Source organism: Pygocentrus nattereri, chromosome 11 (genome assembly GCF_015220715.1).
Source record: "Pygocentrus nattereri isolate fPygNat1 chromosome 11, fPygNat1.pri, whole genome shotgun sequence".
NCBI lineage: Eukaryota > Metazoa > Chordata > Actinopteri > Characiformes > Serrasalmidae > Pygocentrus > Pygocentrus nattereri.
The window spans coordinates 36,073,221-36,090,667 of record NC_051221.1 but is presented as its reverse complement, the minus strand read 5'-3'; the positions used below and the strand labels follow the sequence as shown (position 1 = coordinate 36,090,667).

Sequence of the window (17,447 nt, the reverse complement as noted above, 5' to 3'; positions counted from 1 at the left end):
TAACTGAAATAATTTAACATACACCTTTCAGGCAGGAATCATTAAATCAATCATGTAGTAAATCACAATTTGACATATGAGGCGGACAGAGTTAACATCTTGGAGCATCTGGAAATGAATAGTGACGATGTTGTGAGTCCCTGGCATTCCAAACCGTCACTCTGTACTTCCTAAATGTGTAAAGCACAGCTCGTCTGATGGGAAGCTCTGAATGTGTGAGTAAGCTGGCTGAAGGCGGAGTGACCGTACCTGTCTGAGCACACCAGCAGCCCGTTCTGCTGCATTCTGCTCTAACTGACATGTCAGGCCTGTTTCAGAGGAGCAGAGCAGAACAAAGAAATGACATTAACCAGCTTCACCTGTGCTGCTGCTGACTGAGCTCAGTGTGCAGTTTTACTCCTGGTCTCCAGCACAGCAGGTAGAGCCGGACCAAACCCCGTTACCTCACCTCACCTCATCTGAACATAAACACGAGGACTGGATACTTAATCATCACTCAGGAATCAGAATGGAGAAAATGAATTGGAACACTTTCTTTGAAGGCTACCTACATAAGGGCTTTATGACGCATTCAGAAGCACTGAATAATGTGTTTATGAAGCACTGCTTGAACATTTATTAAGTGCTTATTTCGGTTCTCGCAACCTGACATAAGATGTTTTATTAAATAAATGACATTGTACTGACATAATAAGAATAAACGTCGAACATATTTACAGCGCTAAACATATTTAAACCCTATACATAATTGCATCAATCATCTTATCCACACCATGGAGGGAAGAGGGGGTGGTTTCCAGGCATATTTAACCTGATATCAGTACAATGTCGTCTTAAGAATGCTGACATAAATAGTTATGTATAGTGTTTTAAATGTGTTTAGTGCTGTAAATATGTTCAACGTTTATTCTTATTATGTCAGTACAATGTCATTTATTTCATAAAACATCTTATGTCAGGTTGCGAGAACCGACATAAGCACTTAATAAATGTTCAAGCAGTGCTTCATAACCACATTATTCAGTGCTTATGAATGCGTCATGAACTCCTTATGTAGGTAGCCTTCAAATAAAGTGTTACCAAATGCTTTTAGGATGGTCATCTAGTTCTGTTTCAGCCTTTTTAATGAGTGCATCACTGCAGGAAACAAACAATACAAGCACTGAGATCAACTTTTCTATATGGAATTTTGGTCACTGAGATATTGAACCCCTGAGAATAACAGCACAGGTAAAGTGCAAAGTGCATTTGGTAATCTACAGATTTCATCTAAAGAATGTGCTGGTACTGAGAGAACATCTAATTGAATTGTAGACCCCATTTTTTTCTCAGTAAACACCAACTGACCGCTTCATTCTGACCACCTCCTGTTACCTGCATTTTTTGTTCATTTTATCAGCTCCACTTACTATTGTGAACATTGTAGCTCTACAGTTACAGACTGTAGTCCATCTGTTTCTCTGATACTTTGTTAGCCCCCTTTTACCCTGTTCTCCAATAGTCAGGACCCCCACAAGACCACTGCACAGCAGGTACTATTTAGGTGCTGGATCATTGTCTGCTCTACAGTAACACTGATGTGGTGGTGGTGTGTTAGTGTGTCTTGCACTGGTCTGAGTGGATCAGACACAGCAGTCCTACTGGAGTTTAACACCTCCGTGTCACTGCTGGACTAAGAATAGTCCACCAACCAAAAATATCCAGCCAACAGCGTCCTGTGAGCAGTGTCCTGTGACCACTGAGGAAGAACTTAGAGGATGACCAACACAAACTGTGCAGCAGCAGATGAGCTGTCGTCTCTGACTTTACATCTACAAGGTGGACCATCAAGGTAGCTGTGTCTAATCGAGTGGACAGTGAGTGGACACAGTGGAGTGTTTAAAACTCCAGCAGCGCTGCTGTGTCTGATCCACTCGTACCAGCAGAACACACTAACACACAACCATCATGGTTGTGTCACAGCAGTGCTGAGAATGACCCACCACCCAAATAATACCTGCTCTGTGGTGCTGTCGGGGGTCCTGACCCCAGAAGACCAGGGTAAAAGAGAAACAGATCGACTACAGTCTGTAATTACTTTTATTAGGAGACTATTCTAACGTAACTCTTAACTTTCAGAAAACAAAACAAGGCAACTTTAACAGCTTCCAAAACAATCTATTTTGAAAGGTTGATTTGAGTCAGATATCTTCATCTTGGCATTGGTCATTTTTAGATATTCTTGTTTTGCAGCAGGTCACAGCCGGACTTCATGAGGCAAAGGCCACAACTATTTTACTGATTCTACTAATTTGGACATTTTCACATATAAACACATACATACCAATAGTTATGCAATAAAAAGAGAAAGAGGAGGGAATACATGTTAGGACTAAGGATGGAGGTATAGTAGTTTCCCAATCACCAAAAATGATTGCTCATTGTCCGTCATCTATGTTTTACACTAACCGGTCGACATTTCCTGCTTTCTCTATAAGTGATGTCTTTACATTTGAAACTCTTATGGTACAAACGGCAGCAGATTCTGAGCTTGGTTCCCTTTACACTCAGGACTACCAGCCTCAGTCACATTCTTAGCATGTGACCCATTTGGATTTTGGATACTGAACGAAACATCACGGCCGCCTTTCAGCATCCTAATTCCTCATGGCCCACATTAGTAAGAACATTTGAAAACAGCATTAGGCATAATTCAGGAGATTCAGAGCAGTGAAAAGTAATCTGGTGAGGCTGAAGAGCGAACCACAAACCCCCAGACTGAGGCTTCACTCCTGGAGTCTGTTTCACCTTGAAGAAACAAAAGTTTACCAAAACTTTATTTATTTTTAATAGTATATCAACTCTGGTCTGGTTTGGGGTGTAACTGAGTCTGAACGACTTTGTTAGAATTCCCTCTGAATATTACAGTAACAGACTGACCGATGCACTGTTGACTGACTGTCCTAATGAATTTCACGCAGTTTGATGCAAAGTACATACAGTTACATGTCTCCATTATTTAACCATAATAATTAGCCATTCATAAAGCACTACTTTCAGTCTATACTATAGTCTCTGAACACACAAACACATATCGTGAGGGCAATGATACACTCTTTATTCAGGAAGAGAAGAGGCAGAAGATGATACAGAAATCTGCATAATAATTTAGCCAAAACAGCAGAAACAAGAGATTTGTCATGAAAACAATACATCTATGGCTGTGTCCCTAACTGCAGCTGCACTGTTTATGAAGCCTGAAGAGAAAAATAAAGTAGAGTGGCGAATGTGTTCGGTGTGTCTGTGTGTGTAAAGCACACGTGTGCTTCAAATCCTTCAATTAGAATTGCAGAACTGCTACAAAAACCGGAGTCTTGCTTAAAAAAAAAAAAAAAACACAAAGTAAACACATAAATCAACCAAGTATTTCATTCCACACATCTCTCTCTCATACACACACACACACACACACACACACAAACACACAAACACACACACATACACACACCCCTATGGATTTTATACCACTCTATGCAGCACTGATGAAGAAAGAGTCCAGAAAAGAGCACGAGTGAGGGACAGTCCAAGCAACAGAAATGAAAGAAAGTTACACATATTCTCTCCAGAAGCTCTGAAAGCCAGATTTGGATCACTGTGGTTTAGTGGGGGAGGCACTGCCACCAAACGTAAAAATATCCTTCAGGCAGAGGCCACGGAGCGGAGCAAGAGCAGCAGCCCAGCTCTCACTTCTGACGTCCTTTTCCACACAGGAGCAAGAATATTTCACGATTCATCAACAACATGAGAATAAATACACTGTTTGCTGAGACATGCTGTCAAATTGCTGAAGTTTAAGCAGATGACACACTAGATAAGGGTAAGAATGAGGACAACTCGCTGAAAATGATTGTGTCATCTGAACAACATCACAATTAACATTTAAGAAAGACTGATAGCCTCCATATCACACATAATCATTACAGTTCCTCCTTAGTACAACAAACTGACTTAATGGCCTTTGCGTAATCGCACATATGACAAAGATAAACTTTGTGCTTAAAGCCACATTCCCGTCAGAATTCACTTCAAAAGGTTTTGTCACAGTGGCAGAGTGAGGGTGAAAGAAAGAGAACAAATGTTTGTATGATCTCACACACACTGGCCCATATGGACCAAATATATTTTGAAATATGATTATGAAAGCTAATCTCAGATCAGGTCTCATGAGTTTATGTAATCCTGATCAGTTATATAAAAGGTGAAAGCTGAACCCAGATCAGTGTTATTACTGGGAGAAACTACAGAAGTGGATAAATATGGACCATTGACACTTTTCAATGTTAGATAACAAATGCTAATAATCTCTATTAATTTTGAACAAATAGGAATGACCCACATTTAACATCTCTTTGGTAGCTATTAGGAATGCATCAATATGGGAATTTTGGGCCAATGCCAAAATCCAATACTACATTTATGGCATTTGGCTGACGCTCTTATCCAGAGTGACTTTTACAATTTGATCATTTTACACAGGAAGGCGAAGGTGGTGTTAGGAGTCTTGCCCAAGGACTCTTATTGATATAGTGTAGGGTGTTTACCCAGGTGGGGATTGAACCCCAGTCTACAGCGTAGAAGGCAGAGGTGTTACCCACTACACTAACCAACCACACAATACTATATGTTGATGTCGATACATAAGCATTTATGAATTGTAGATATTGGGACTGTTTCTAACTGGCTTAGCATTCCATAAAATTAAACAGAGTTACAGGAAGACAGTTTAACTCAGTATCTTAGTTTGCCTTAATCTTCTGCTTTTAGGTCTGTAATATCAGTAAAATCTAAACATTTGTTTGATGGCATTTTTTTGTGAGCCAACTGAAACTTGGTATTAAACTATTTCTTCTTAGGATTTCTGGTGCAACACTGGCCTGATTCTGGAGTAGCACTTACAGAGTAGAGGACTGGAACTCAATGAGGGTTCCGAAGAGCAGAGAGAGCCTGAGAAGCACTTATGGAGGGAGGTGAGCAGCAGAGTGTGATTTTTCTTGCTCTTCTTTAGAACATCTTTAGTATCACCAGCAATCTACTTGTCACACAGTCCTTTACAACGATAATTTGGCACCAGGCAGTATCACACACAGCTAAAGCCCTAGTGCTGACTGAACTCTTACAAGTGTAGACTTACATTAATTCAACACTGCTAACTCAACACTGGGTTTTTCGCTGGGCCAACAGTACGGAAAAACTGCTGGGTAGCAACCTGTACTTCTGTCTCTGGTGCACTGTGTTCCACAGAGATTCCTGCACAGTGTACCTTTTTAAAGGAGTCGTTTCCGAAAATTATTACAGTTTAAGAAAATCAAGAACAAAATGTGAGCTTGAAACTTGATGTATGTTTTAACCTCTTCACCAACAGACTGACCCACTTATCTATATTATCTGAAGCTCTATGAATTACTCCAAGTGACTTGCGTTAAGAAAATGGCCACTTTCCTCTTTTTAAACTCTTACATTTGAGTGTGGTATCATTGGTGGTGCTCAGTGGATTACTGTAATATTATTGTAAATTACTGAATATTAAGTAATATTTCTTCTTAAATATTTTTCATTAGATTAATTGTAATTAAAAGAACAATTACCAAGTGCATACTCAAAACAGAAAATAATACTATTACCTTTAAGCTGAAACAAACAGAAGTGCTCCTATCTAACAGGCAACTGCATAGTGTAAAAGTACAATAATCCCTTAACGATGCTGGGATGAGAGTTTAAGAGGTGTTCTTCAGCAGTCCCAGTTTGCGTAAAGCATCTCGCCTGGCTTCGTCTGTGGCTCCTTTCCCAGAGAACTGCACCGTTATGCCCTGAGCGCGAAAAGAAGGTTTGGAAGCAGGCTTGCTGCGGATTTCTTGAGGAATCGGGTCAGGCCGTGGCCTCAGAGATCCAGTGGGCCTCTGTGGTCTGGGGGCAGGCGCAGGAGGCATTGTAGCAAGCCTGCTCCTGCTTATAGGCTGGTAAACTGGGTCAGGGTGCAAGGGGCTTACTGTCTTGGGTTTAGCCTCATGGCTGTTTAGGTCTGGCTGTGCTTCATCTCTCACTGTGCTGGAGAAGGGGGTGTGTTGGCCATCAGCTTTGGCAGGTGGGAAGATACTGGATTGGCCTCCGGTCGGGCTGTGCAGGTCAGTGCGGTGGGTTGAGGCTGTGATGGTGCTGGATGGTGAGGAACTGTGGGAGCGGGGTCTGTAGGCAGGCCTGTCCGGCAGGTCTGTTTGCGCGGAAGGGTTTATGACTCGGGATTTGCCACCATAGCTGTTAATCTGGACCTCTGTTGGCTCTGGCCTGACTGGCAGAGTGCTGGGGGAAGGGACAGACTCAGCCCTGAAGCTCATGGTGGGATTTAGCATGATGGTCTTGCCGCCATAGCTGTTGAAGTCGCTGTGTGTCACCTCTGCGCTGACTGGTGCTGTGTTAGATCTTCTGTCATGGTTAGCATGGTTAGACAAAGTGTCTGTAGAAGCAGGTGTGATTACAGCTGATTTTCCACCATAGCTGTTAAAGCTGTTGGTAGAAAATTCATTCCTAGCTTTTGGCTGATAGCTGCTGGTGCTTGACTGAGTGAACATGGTGCTGCTGTTCTTCTTCTGACTTATAGTGGTGTTAGGGCTGGTATTAGCATTACTAACAGTATTGTTATAGGTATGAGCACTGCTGCTAGTAGTGGCACTACTGCTCATTTTATAAGGACTGCTGTTCTTCTGACTGACAGTGGTGTTAGGACTGATATTAGGACTGATGTTGCTATAGGTAGGAGTACTGCTGCTACTGATTTCAACACTGCTTCCAACTTTGTTGTTAGCAGAATTAGCACTGCTCTGTGTCTTTATGCCGGACACTGGTACCATATTTGCTGGCATTGTTTTAGCTTGGGTCAGTCCCAACATGGACAATGCCTCCATCCTGGATTTGTCTAGTGCTGGGTCTCTGAATGATACACTCCGTAATGGGGGTTTACTGACACAGGCTGGCTCTCCGCCCTCCAGAGGGTGGGCAGAGGGAGGAAGATTGGCTAGCATCTGCGAGCGACGCTCCTGCATGTTGACCGCTGCTGTAGCAATGGACTGAGGGCTTGGTTCTCGGCTGCCCAGCATCATGTTGATGTTGTCGGGGAGTCGGTGAGGCTTGGCATGGGTGGGTGGTCCGCGTCTGGAGGGTGGACTGTTGGGAGACTCCAGGTTTCGTCCGCGCTGAACCAGCACTGAGGGCAATGAAGAGGTGCCACCTGTGCCCTGATGCTCTGCGATCTTGCTGGCAATGATGACAGGCGTGGGGATGGAGCCTGGAGGAGGCTGGTGGCTGCTTTCCTCAAACGCATCAGAGCCTGTTGACGTGACTGAGATGCTTTCCGTAGGGTTCCTCTTCGACATGATCTCAAAATGAGCCACAGGTGTTACAGCCAAGCTCTGAAAATCTGAAAGAGAGGAGGCACAGAAAAATGTTCAGCATTACAGTTTCTACAGTTGTAGAATAATTCAGTAACTACTATGAAGCAATTATTCACTCATTTTGAATTTGATGCCTGCAACACGTTCCAAAGAAGTTGGGACAGGGGCATGTTTACCACTGTGTTATATCACCTTTCCTTTTAACAACACTCAATAAGCGTTTGGGAACTGAGGACACTAACTGTTGAAGCTTTGTAGGTGGAATTCTTTCCCATTCTTGCTTGATGTACAACTTCAGTTGCTCAGCAGTCTGGGGTCTCCGTTGTCGTATTTTGCGCTTCATAATGCGCCACACATTTTCAATGGGAGACAGGTCTGGACTGCAGGCAGGCCAGTCTAGTACCCACACTCTTTTACTACTAAGCCACGCTGTTGTAACACGTGCAGAATGTGGCTCGGCATTGTCTTGCTGAAATAAGCAGGGACGTCCCTGAAAAAGACGTTGCTTGGATGGCAGCGTATGTTGCTCCAAAACCTGTATGTACCTTTCAGCATTAATGGGGCCTTCACAGATGTGCAAGTTACCCATGCCATGGGCACTAACACACCTACACACCATCAGAGATGCTGGCTTTTGAATTTTGCTTAAATCTTTTAAAACAAACGTTGGAGTTTCTGTTTGTGCATGATATGCTGTTTGTGTATAATGCCAATAAGCAAGGGGATACTTAGATAATTGTATGCTTAAGTCATTCTGTGCAAGACGTTTTGATCTAACTGTACACCTTTGTGTCATTTTTAACACTATATTAACGGTGACTTGTAATAGCTTTTAAAATAAATGAAGCACTAAAGAAATCGCTCTTTAATTCAACTGTAAACACTTTTTAAAGAGTCATTTATACCCACACAGCAGCCAAACAAGCCTCCTTTTACTGTTAGCGTCCATAGTTTTCCAACTGCAAACAGCTGAAACTGCATGAACACTTTTAGGTGGGATTCCACATTGGAAAACTCCAAGCTCTCAATTGCCATTAACATTTCATTAGAACAGGAAAAACACTCAAACACACAGGGCAGGGGTACCGAAGGACTTGAGGCCTGGAAACTGCCTCATGCTTAAGAGCAGAAGACCAGGTTACATAGAAATAAGTCTCTGATAAGCAGTTTACATTATTGAACTAAAGTACCTGGCATGGGGAAGTCCGGTGTGGAGTGGACCAGGTCGATGATGTCATGCTCTATCAGGCTTGGGGCAGTAGGTTTAATGGGGGCGGGTCTTACAGTTGAATGGGGTGCCGTTTGAAGATGATCCATATTTGTGCTTCTGTCTGGTGTTAACCCTGTACCATCTTCCTCGAGACCATCATCCAGAGAGTCGATAGTCTCCTCAAAGAAAAGAATGCACTCCTTCTCCTCCAGACTGAGAAACTGCAGGCCGTCTTCTTTCTAGAGAGAGAAGCAGAGAAATTGCTGAAGTACTGTCAGCAGGTATCTGCACGCAGCTGCTGTGCAGCAAGAGCTGATTTGTAACTGAATATTTGTTCTGCATGCCCTCATTTTCCTGAGAGTACAAGGCAGCAGGATAATTAGTGGCTGTATGTGTAAAAGGGAAATATCTATCAACAAGGCATTTTCACAAGCCACTCAACTTCTTTCAGAACATGCGAAAATGCTGTATACCCCTCTGTAATGTTATTGGATATATATTTTTGAGAAGAATAACAGCTGATGTTAATGGAAACTTGTTTTTATCATATCATTATAGAGCACTGGTGTTTCTTGTATGTGTAAAGCCCTCCCAACAACGTCTATGTTGAAAAAATATGTTTTTAAGAAGAAAAGCCTTCACTCTATAAACGTGGACCATCTGCTTCATTAGCCATTACAAATTTCATGATGAATGGACCAATAGAAATGCTTCAAAATCACTTGGAATAAAATCTCATTACATTAACCTACATTAGACGTTAATCATGCTTTTTATCTTTTCCTGTAAAGTTACTATTTTGGACAGTGGACATTTTGCAAAATTCTGGTTAGCAGCGCTACACAAACCACAACATTCCACTTATACAAATGTACTAAGCGTATTCACCTATACTTTCACCTATATTCATATTTCTATATGAAAGAATGCGCACACAGTCCAGACAGGGAGGGACTCTGTAAAAAGAAGGAGTGAACACACAGTGGTTCTGCTTCTCTTCATGTTTTTATATTTTGTTTGCGTTCCACTTTACAGTAGAGAGTTACTCCCTGCCATTTATAGAGAAGACATGGGGCAGGCACTAAAAAGCACTAAAAGAGGGCCATTTTTACTCTGTCTTATGCTGAAACAGCTTGACTGAGTGAAGAAATGCCTGTCAGCCCTGCCTCTCCATTCACATACACAACACAGTGCAACTCAGTGTCCAGCCAGACAGGAGCCTCCTCTCTCCTGCATGTGTATGTGTGAGTGAACAGTGGGCTGTTTGTTTCTTCAGCCCTGTGCCCCCACTCCTCAACCCACTACATCCAGCTTTGAGGTGGAAAGGAGGATCACTCCACCTGCTGCTTCGCAGGAGCTCTGAGGGCGGGGCAGTGTGTGAGGCAGCGAGGCTTCAGAAATAGAACATGAAGTCAGCCTCTAAGATTAGGCAAGGCCAGGTACCTTTACTCCAGTGGTTCCCACCCCAGTCCTAACATACACCTACATTAACATGTATTCATTCAGCAGATGTTCTTATACAGAGTGACTTATAAAGGGTGCAAGCAGTAGATGCCAAACTGGTACAAAGTACCCACCGAATCTGCAAAGAGCCCGGTCATAGTTTAAAAGTTAAATGTTAATGAGCTCTATTCTGATTGGCTGCCCTGTTATGAACCTCATTCAAAACAGTCCAAACTGCAACACTCCTTATAACTTTAATGTGAGTGGGTGGAGCTAAACTGCTGTAGGTTGGACAAGCAGATATACGCAAATCGGTCACACACAAAAACAGTACATTAAAAAAAGGCTGTTTTTGCACTTAAGTTTCCAGATATGGACCATATGGACTGAGGACCCATTGCCTTGTTTCAAGCAGTGTTTACATACTATATCGAACTTTATTATTTTAAAAAAGGGAAGTTTTTTTTTCATTATATAAGCCCTTTGATCTAGTTCAATGAACACAAATGTAAACTCTGAGGGCAAATCACAATGAGAGTTGGATTAGGTATGTGAGAGCAGTGGCAACTTTGGTTTCACTGTTTGGATCTGCCAAGTATAAGGCAGAAGGCAGCCATGGTGAGTTATTAAAAGCATGAAAAAAAGTTTTTTTGATGGGTTGATTGATACATTTTGTGATTTTACAGTAATAACAGGTGTGCTTTGGGTCCTCCAGAGAGAGCGAAGGAGAGAGAGAGCTGGAGGAAAGAGGCAGAACCAGCTTTTCTGCTTGTGCCAAATGGAGAGAGAAACTGAGGCTCTCACATTACTCTGACTTTGTGATGAAAACAATGCTGCAGGCTCTGTGGCAGTGCGCCTGGACCGGCTCTGTTTCTGACATAATCAAAAGAACAATCCCCATACAATTCAAATACAACGAGGTAATCACCATTAGAACACGTGTGTTTATGTGGATGTCAGAGAGAGAGAGAGAGAGAATTTCAGAAGCCTCTCTTGCATCCATCTGTCCGTCCTGTGGTGCTGTGGAGTTACAGACCTTATTACCACATTAACATTCTCCTGTTGTGTTCTGTAGTGACTCTAATCTGTAACTGGCTGCTCCTTTTTCCACTCTTTGGGAAATAACAATGCTGCTCCTAGAAATGATACGCATATACACAAACACATCCGGGATGGAAAGCCACACCTGGTAGAAAGTATGAAGAGCACAGTCAAACGCAGTCCAGAAAACTGCAGAAGAACTGGTTTCTCCCTCAGCACTGTGTGTACACAGTTCAGGTATGTGTGTTTAGCGTGTGTGCGGCAGAAAAGGAGACAGGAAGAATGTATGAGTCTATCTTTGATTATACATTAACAGTTGTATGTTCGTGCATTTCTCTTTGTGGACATTTGACTGTCCTCATTCAGGTCTACGTCATTTGGTGTGACCACGTATGCGTTAGTTTCAAGTTTAGTGTAAACCCATATATACTCACTGAGTGAGGAGCCTGGTGGTAGCCATTATGCCCATAGTGAAGGCGTGGATTGCCGTGCACACGAATGTCCATGGTCACCACGTCAAGGTCACCGTGTCCCGTGGAGCAGTCGAGTGGTGAAGGTCAACAGTTCAAACATCTCCGCTGGTGTCACAGACCTCCGCTGGCCCGCACACCTGAAAGACACACAGTTTCACTGTAATGTGTACCCCAAGCTGTTTTCAAGGCCGAGCCCCCGCGGTGATCCGGAACTCATAATATTTTGTAATGAATCACTCAGCTCTTTAAATACTTTAGCATATGGTGGTATTTAGTACACATACAGAATCATGACGTCATGCAGATCCTTGATGATTTAGCGCTGTGTAAGCTTAGTGTGTTTGTATTTTCTGTTTCTGCCTAAAGCCCTGAGGTCATATAGCATGACACAACTACTTCATACAGTTGAGTGTCGGAGCCAGAACAGACTATTGTTCAAGCTTTTATACCAACTGTAGTGTAGTGTAGCACGGATGACAATTGGAGTAAATCTTGAGTAAAAGGTTTGTAGCTGTTTTATCAACTACACCCAAAAATGATTCAAGAATAATTTAAACAGAAAATTCAAAACGTGATTAAGACCTCAAGCACTCATCTTACAAATGAGACAACCAAAGTAAAACCTTTCCTGAGCACATGATCATGTTTAGTGTGGAATCTGTGACTGATGACATTTTTGTCACTTGTGGTAGCAAACATCTGTTACTGATAACCCACTGTCCATCAAAGTGACCAATAATACTCACACTTATGGCATACTGTATTACATACATTGGAGTTACCAATAATAATTCTAATGACAACCTCTTGTTCATTACAGACACTAATGATTCATCCACTGTTAACTTTTTGTCCATTAGAGTGACCAAAAATACTCATACTGTCCATCAGAGTTACCAATGATAATTCTACTCTTACCTCCCTGTCCGTTAGAGTGACCAATAATACGCTTACTTATACTTATTATTAGAGTTACCAATGATAATTCTACTGTTAACCTCCTGGCTATCAGGGTGGCCAATAATACCTGTATGTATAACACATTGTCCATCAGAGTGACCAATCAAACTTTTACTTATACTGTCCATTAGAGTTACCAATAATACTTCTATTAATGACCTGATACTAATTATACTTCCCACTGAAAATCTACTGCCCGTCAATATTACTGTTACTGATAACCTGCTGTCCAACAGTGTGACCAATAATACTGCTATGACCTTCTGTCCATTCAAGTAACCAGTAATTCAGCTCTTACTGCTAAACTACTTTTCAGGTTAGGTTTTCCAAAATGATTCTATTATTGTCCATTAGCGTACATTAGAGATGTCATTAATATATATACACTGCTGCGGAAAAAATACACTAACACGTGAGTGGTTACATTCAAATGGGAAAAATAAAGAAGAATACGTACCTCTGACTGAGGTCTGAAACCCAGGGTGAGTTTAAAGTCCACTTTGTGCGCGATGACTAGTTAAACAGCCTGTTTCTCTGGACTGGAAGGTGATGTGTTCCTGCCCGGCTGATCTGGTTAAGAGTCTAAGTGAAGCCCAGCAGCCCGACCCGTTTTCCACACTCGCCTCGCAGCGCGGCTCCTCCCTCAGGGCGTCTTTCAGACAAACCCCGCCCCACTGCACTAAGCTCATACGCACGCACGAGCAATCATCAGCCAATCGGAGCGTAGAAGGGCGGGACATTCCGGAATACAGGTGGGAAAAACACATTCACAGTAGCCCTGGCTGCAATACTCAGTGTCTTAGTCCAGACACAAGACCTTAAAACACTTTTTAAAATGAATATGCTAATTGGAGCTTGTTTTTGTTAAAATTAGCGAGCAATCAGCTCCTGGTGAAGCGCAGAAACGCTAGAGACACCTGCTCAGTGGTGTCTCTTTGTCAAATGCTTCTAATTTGTGGTTAAAAGATCAAGATCAGAAGACAAACTTAAACTGGAGCTTAAAGTTAAGTGATACTTTTTAATCCCACAACCGGGGAAATTCCACCTCCGCATTTAACCCATCTGTGAAGTGAAACACCACATACACACACTAGTGAATACACACACACACACACACACAGTGCAGTGAGCACACTTGCCCGGAGCGGTGGGCAGCCCTATCCACGGCGCCCGGGGAGCAATTGGGGGTTAGGTGTCTTGCTCAAGGACACCTCAGTTATGGACTGGGGATCGAACCAGCAACCTTCACAGGACCAGCTCCCTAACCCCCAGTCCACGACTGCCCCAGGGAAAGTTCACCTCCACATTAAACCCATCAGTGAAATGAAACACCACGTCCACTCTAGTGAGCACACACACACTAGGGGGCAGTGAGTGGAGCGGTGGGCAGCCCAATCCGCAGTGCCCGGGGAGCAGTTGGGGTTAGGTGTCTTGCTCCAGCCTTCCGGTCACGAGGCTGGTTCCCTAACCTCCAGCCCATGACTGCCCCAAAAGGGTGAATGTGTGTAATAGTTTGATCGTGTGTGTTGTGAGTAAGAAGAGCAAATGCTGATTGGTGGAGTGGGGCAAAAACACAGTGCTGAAGCTCCAGCCCCTGACTATCAGTTTTCTAGTTAAAAAGAAATCATGAAGCATTTTAATCTGATGGACAGATGCCTAATTTCTGCTCTCTGTGAATAAGTATTCTGGCCAAAATGTATTTCTATACATTTTTCTACTGTATCTATTTCAGCCTTTATACAAAATAAAATAGCAGAAGCATGGCACACCTAGGTAAAAAGAAGGCTGCGTGAACTAAATTCCTGTGGCATTTTTCTAACACAAAAAATGACAGAAGTTAAATTTGAGACTACCTTCACCGGTCTTACGATCCTGTAGATTCAGTTGCCATGGGGCTCCCTCTAGTGTCTGATCAGGGCTGTACACAGTAAATGTGGGCTTTAGAAAGGATGAGGAGCAACTACATTTACATTTATGGCATTTTGCTGACACTCTTATCCAGAGCACCTTACAATTTGATCATTTTACACAGGTAGGCCAAGGTGGTGTTAGGAGTCTTGCCCAAGGACCCTTATGGGTATAGTGTAGGGTGCTTGAACCCCAGTCTACAGCATAGAAGACAAAGGTGTTAACCACTACACTAACCAACTACAGGAGAATCTTGACACACTCTGCTCTCACGCAGCTTCTCCAGTGTGTCTTTGCCTAGCTTCTCACAGAATCCCGTTACAGAGCCCCACATGCAGGCTGCAGCTCTCAGAGCAGTGTGACATGATCTGTCCACATCACTGTTGTTTTTACTGGTGAAAGTTGTGACCTTTTGTCTTTTTTTATGACTTTTTCAGTGCAGAGCCGTTAATGTGTAGAAAGGAGTGCGAAAGGCCTCACAATGAAACCATCAAATGCAACCGGAATCATTCTCAGATCACCTGTTAAGCCATTAGCGTCCTTTATGCTGTGATATCAACCCATCAGAAAAACACAAAACACCATTACTGAGTATTGGACACTATCAGAAATCAATTGCTTAATGATTATAATTTTTTTTTCAGTAGGCTGAGCTAGTATAATCTATATGATCTTTAAAGCTATATAAATCCTGATAGTTAAAGAACACTCCTTTAATGATTACACAAGGTACAAGGGAGTTACTTGCTGGCTTTTCCACGATACTTTAAGTAGTAGTTGGAGTAAAATTTACACAATCTTACCCTGTAACATAGTCAAGTCCCATACAGAAATCTGATATATGTTTACATACGCCACACATCATAAAGGATCAGGCATGTATTTCAACATTTACAGTACTGTGAAAAGTATTTGACCTTATTCTTTATGCTTATTCTATTATTTGTCATGGCTGAACAAACTACTTTTAATATTAGACACAGAAAAGTAAACACAAAATGCTGTTTTACATGAAGATTTCACTCACTGAAGGGAAAATCCTTCCTTTTCAGATCTATGTAACAAAAAGTTATCCCACTCTTAGCTATTAAATGAACAAATTAACCAAATTCAATTGACTATTGGGTTCAATTTCACCAGCCACACCCAGACATGATTACTGCCAGACCTGGTGAATCTAAACATCACTTAAATAGAAGTATTTAATGGTTTTGGGACTCCAGCGAACCACAGTGAGAGTCATTATCTACAAACGGAAAAAACTTGAAACAGTGGTGAACCTCCTAGGACTAGCTGGCCTACCAAAATTTCACCAAGAGCACATTGACGATTCATCTAGGAGGCCACAAAAGAACCCAGACTAATATGTAAAGAACTGCAGGCCTCACTTGCCTCAGTTAAGGCCAGTGTAGATGATCCCACAATAAGAAAGATACTGGGCAAATCCATGGGAGAGCTGCATGGTACAAACCACTGCTGATCAAAAAGAACACAAAGGCTCGTCTTGCATTTAACAAAAATCATCTAGATGACATTCTGTGGACTGAGGAGCCAAAGGTGGAATGTTTTGGAAGACATGGGTCCTGTTACATCTGACATAAAGCCAACACTGCATTCCATCATAAGAACATCTTATCAACAGTCAAACCTGGTGGTGGTAGTGTGATGGTCTGGGGCCGCTTTGCTTCTGCAGGACCCAGATGACTTAACTGATGTCATAATTGATGGAACCAAAAATTTTGCTCACTTACAGAACATCCTGAAGGACCCCCTGTCAGTCTGTGACCTAAAGCTCAAGCGCAGTTGTGTGTATATTTGTAAGTCCATTCATTTATCATTCTGACGCTGTTTCACAATTTATACCTAATTAAAAATAAATAATTGTACATAGCAATTAGGTTAAAATATGTATAATATGTAATATAGTACTGTATATATTGCTGATTGGGGATTAAGTATACTATATAAAATCTACATGAATCCTGAATTTATTAAACAGCTGAAAGAACTTTAATTGTATTTTTGTAATTTATCAATCTATCTCTGCATGGCTTCTTATAATGTCCTATTTATGAGCATCACACGCTCCCATTCCCCCACTTCACAATAAGTTTTTGCAGCCTATCATTACAGACTTTGTGTGAGCTCCCTGGTCTGTTAGTACATGACAGATGTTTACATCTGAGAACTGATTTTATACATTATTTTATTTTTGTCATTTCAGATTTAGTGATGAAACTACCTTCATTTGCCTGCAATGAAAAGCAACAGTAATCAGCTCCTTTTAAAGTAGATTATTAGATTAGATTATTATAAATTATTATTATAAATTAGATTATAGATTATAAATTAGATTATTTTAGAAAGAATACATACTGCTGCGGATAATACTATCCTAAACTAATACAAAACTGGAGGAAGACAGGGTAAATGGAAAGAACAGGGTTGGAGAAGTAGTGCCAAAAGTGGGGGAAAGTTCATCTCCTGTGTCATTATAGAGTTCTACATTTCTGCACTTGATCAAAAGTCATGAATTACGAAGGGTTTCAATACAAAAATGCATAAAGGACCATTTTTTGAAAATGTTCTATTTGTTATTATATAAAGAAATAATTTGATTGACATCATTCAGCCTTCTACGCTGTAGACTATGGTTCAATCCCCCACCTGGGTAAGCACCCTACACTATACCAATAAGAGTCCTTGGGCAAGATTCCTAACACTACCTTCGCCTACTTGTATAAAATGATCAAATTGTAAGTCTCTGTGGATAAGAGTGTCAGCTAAATGCCATAAATGTAAAATGTAAATGTAATTCAGGCTTCATTATTCCCCGAGGCACCCACTGATGCTTCAGACCGCAATAGACACAGAGTTAAAGGAAGGAACACATGTTACAGTGAACTGAGTGAACAGAACATTCAGGTCACCTGCTTAACAGCTGCTTGACAGCAAAGCATGAGATCAAATCCGAGTTATTACAATATA

At 41.8% G+C, this 17,447-nt stretch overlaps 1 protein-coding gene across 1 annotated transcript; it reads right to left on the bottom strand.

The window, feature by feature from the left end:
• Nucleotides 1–3,075: 3,075 nt before the first annotated feature.
• LOC108438119 (cell wall protein RBR3) lies at nt 3,076–13,128 on the bottom strand. Its single transcript, XM_017715704.2, has 4 exons — nt 13,009–13,128; nt 11,553–11,728; nt 8,615–8,873; nt 3,076–7,450 (listed from the first exon to the last, which is right to left on the bottom strand). Exons 2-4 carry the CDS (start codon nt 11,622–11,624, stop codon nt 5,754–5,756), a joined length of 2,028 nt encoding a protein of 675 aa, XP_017571193.2. The 5' UTR covers nt 11,625–11,728; nt 13,009–13,128; the 3' UTR covers nt 3,076–5,753.
• Between the last annotated feature and the right edge of the window lie 4,319 nt (nt 13,129–17,447).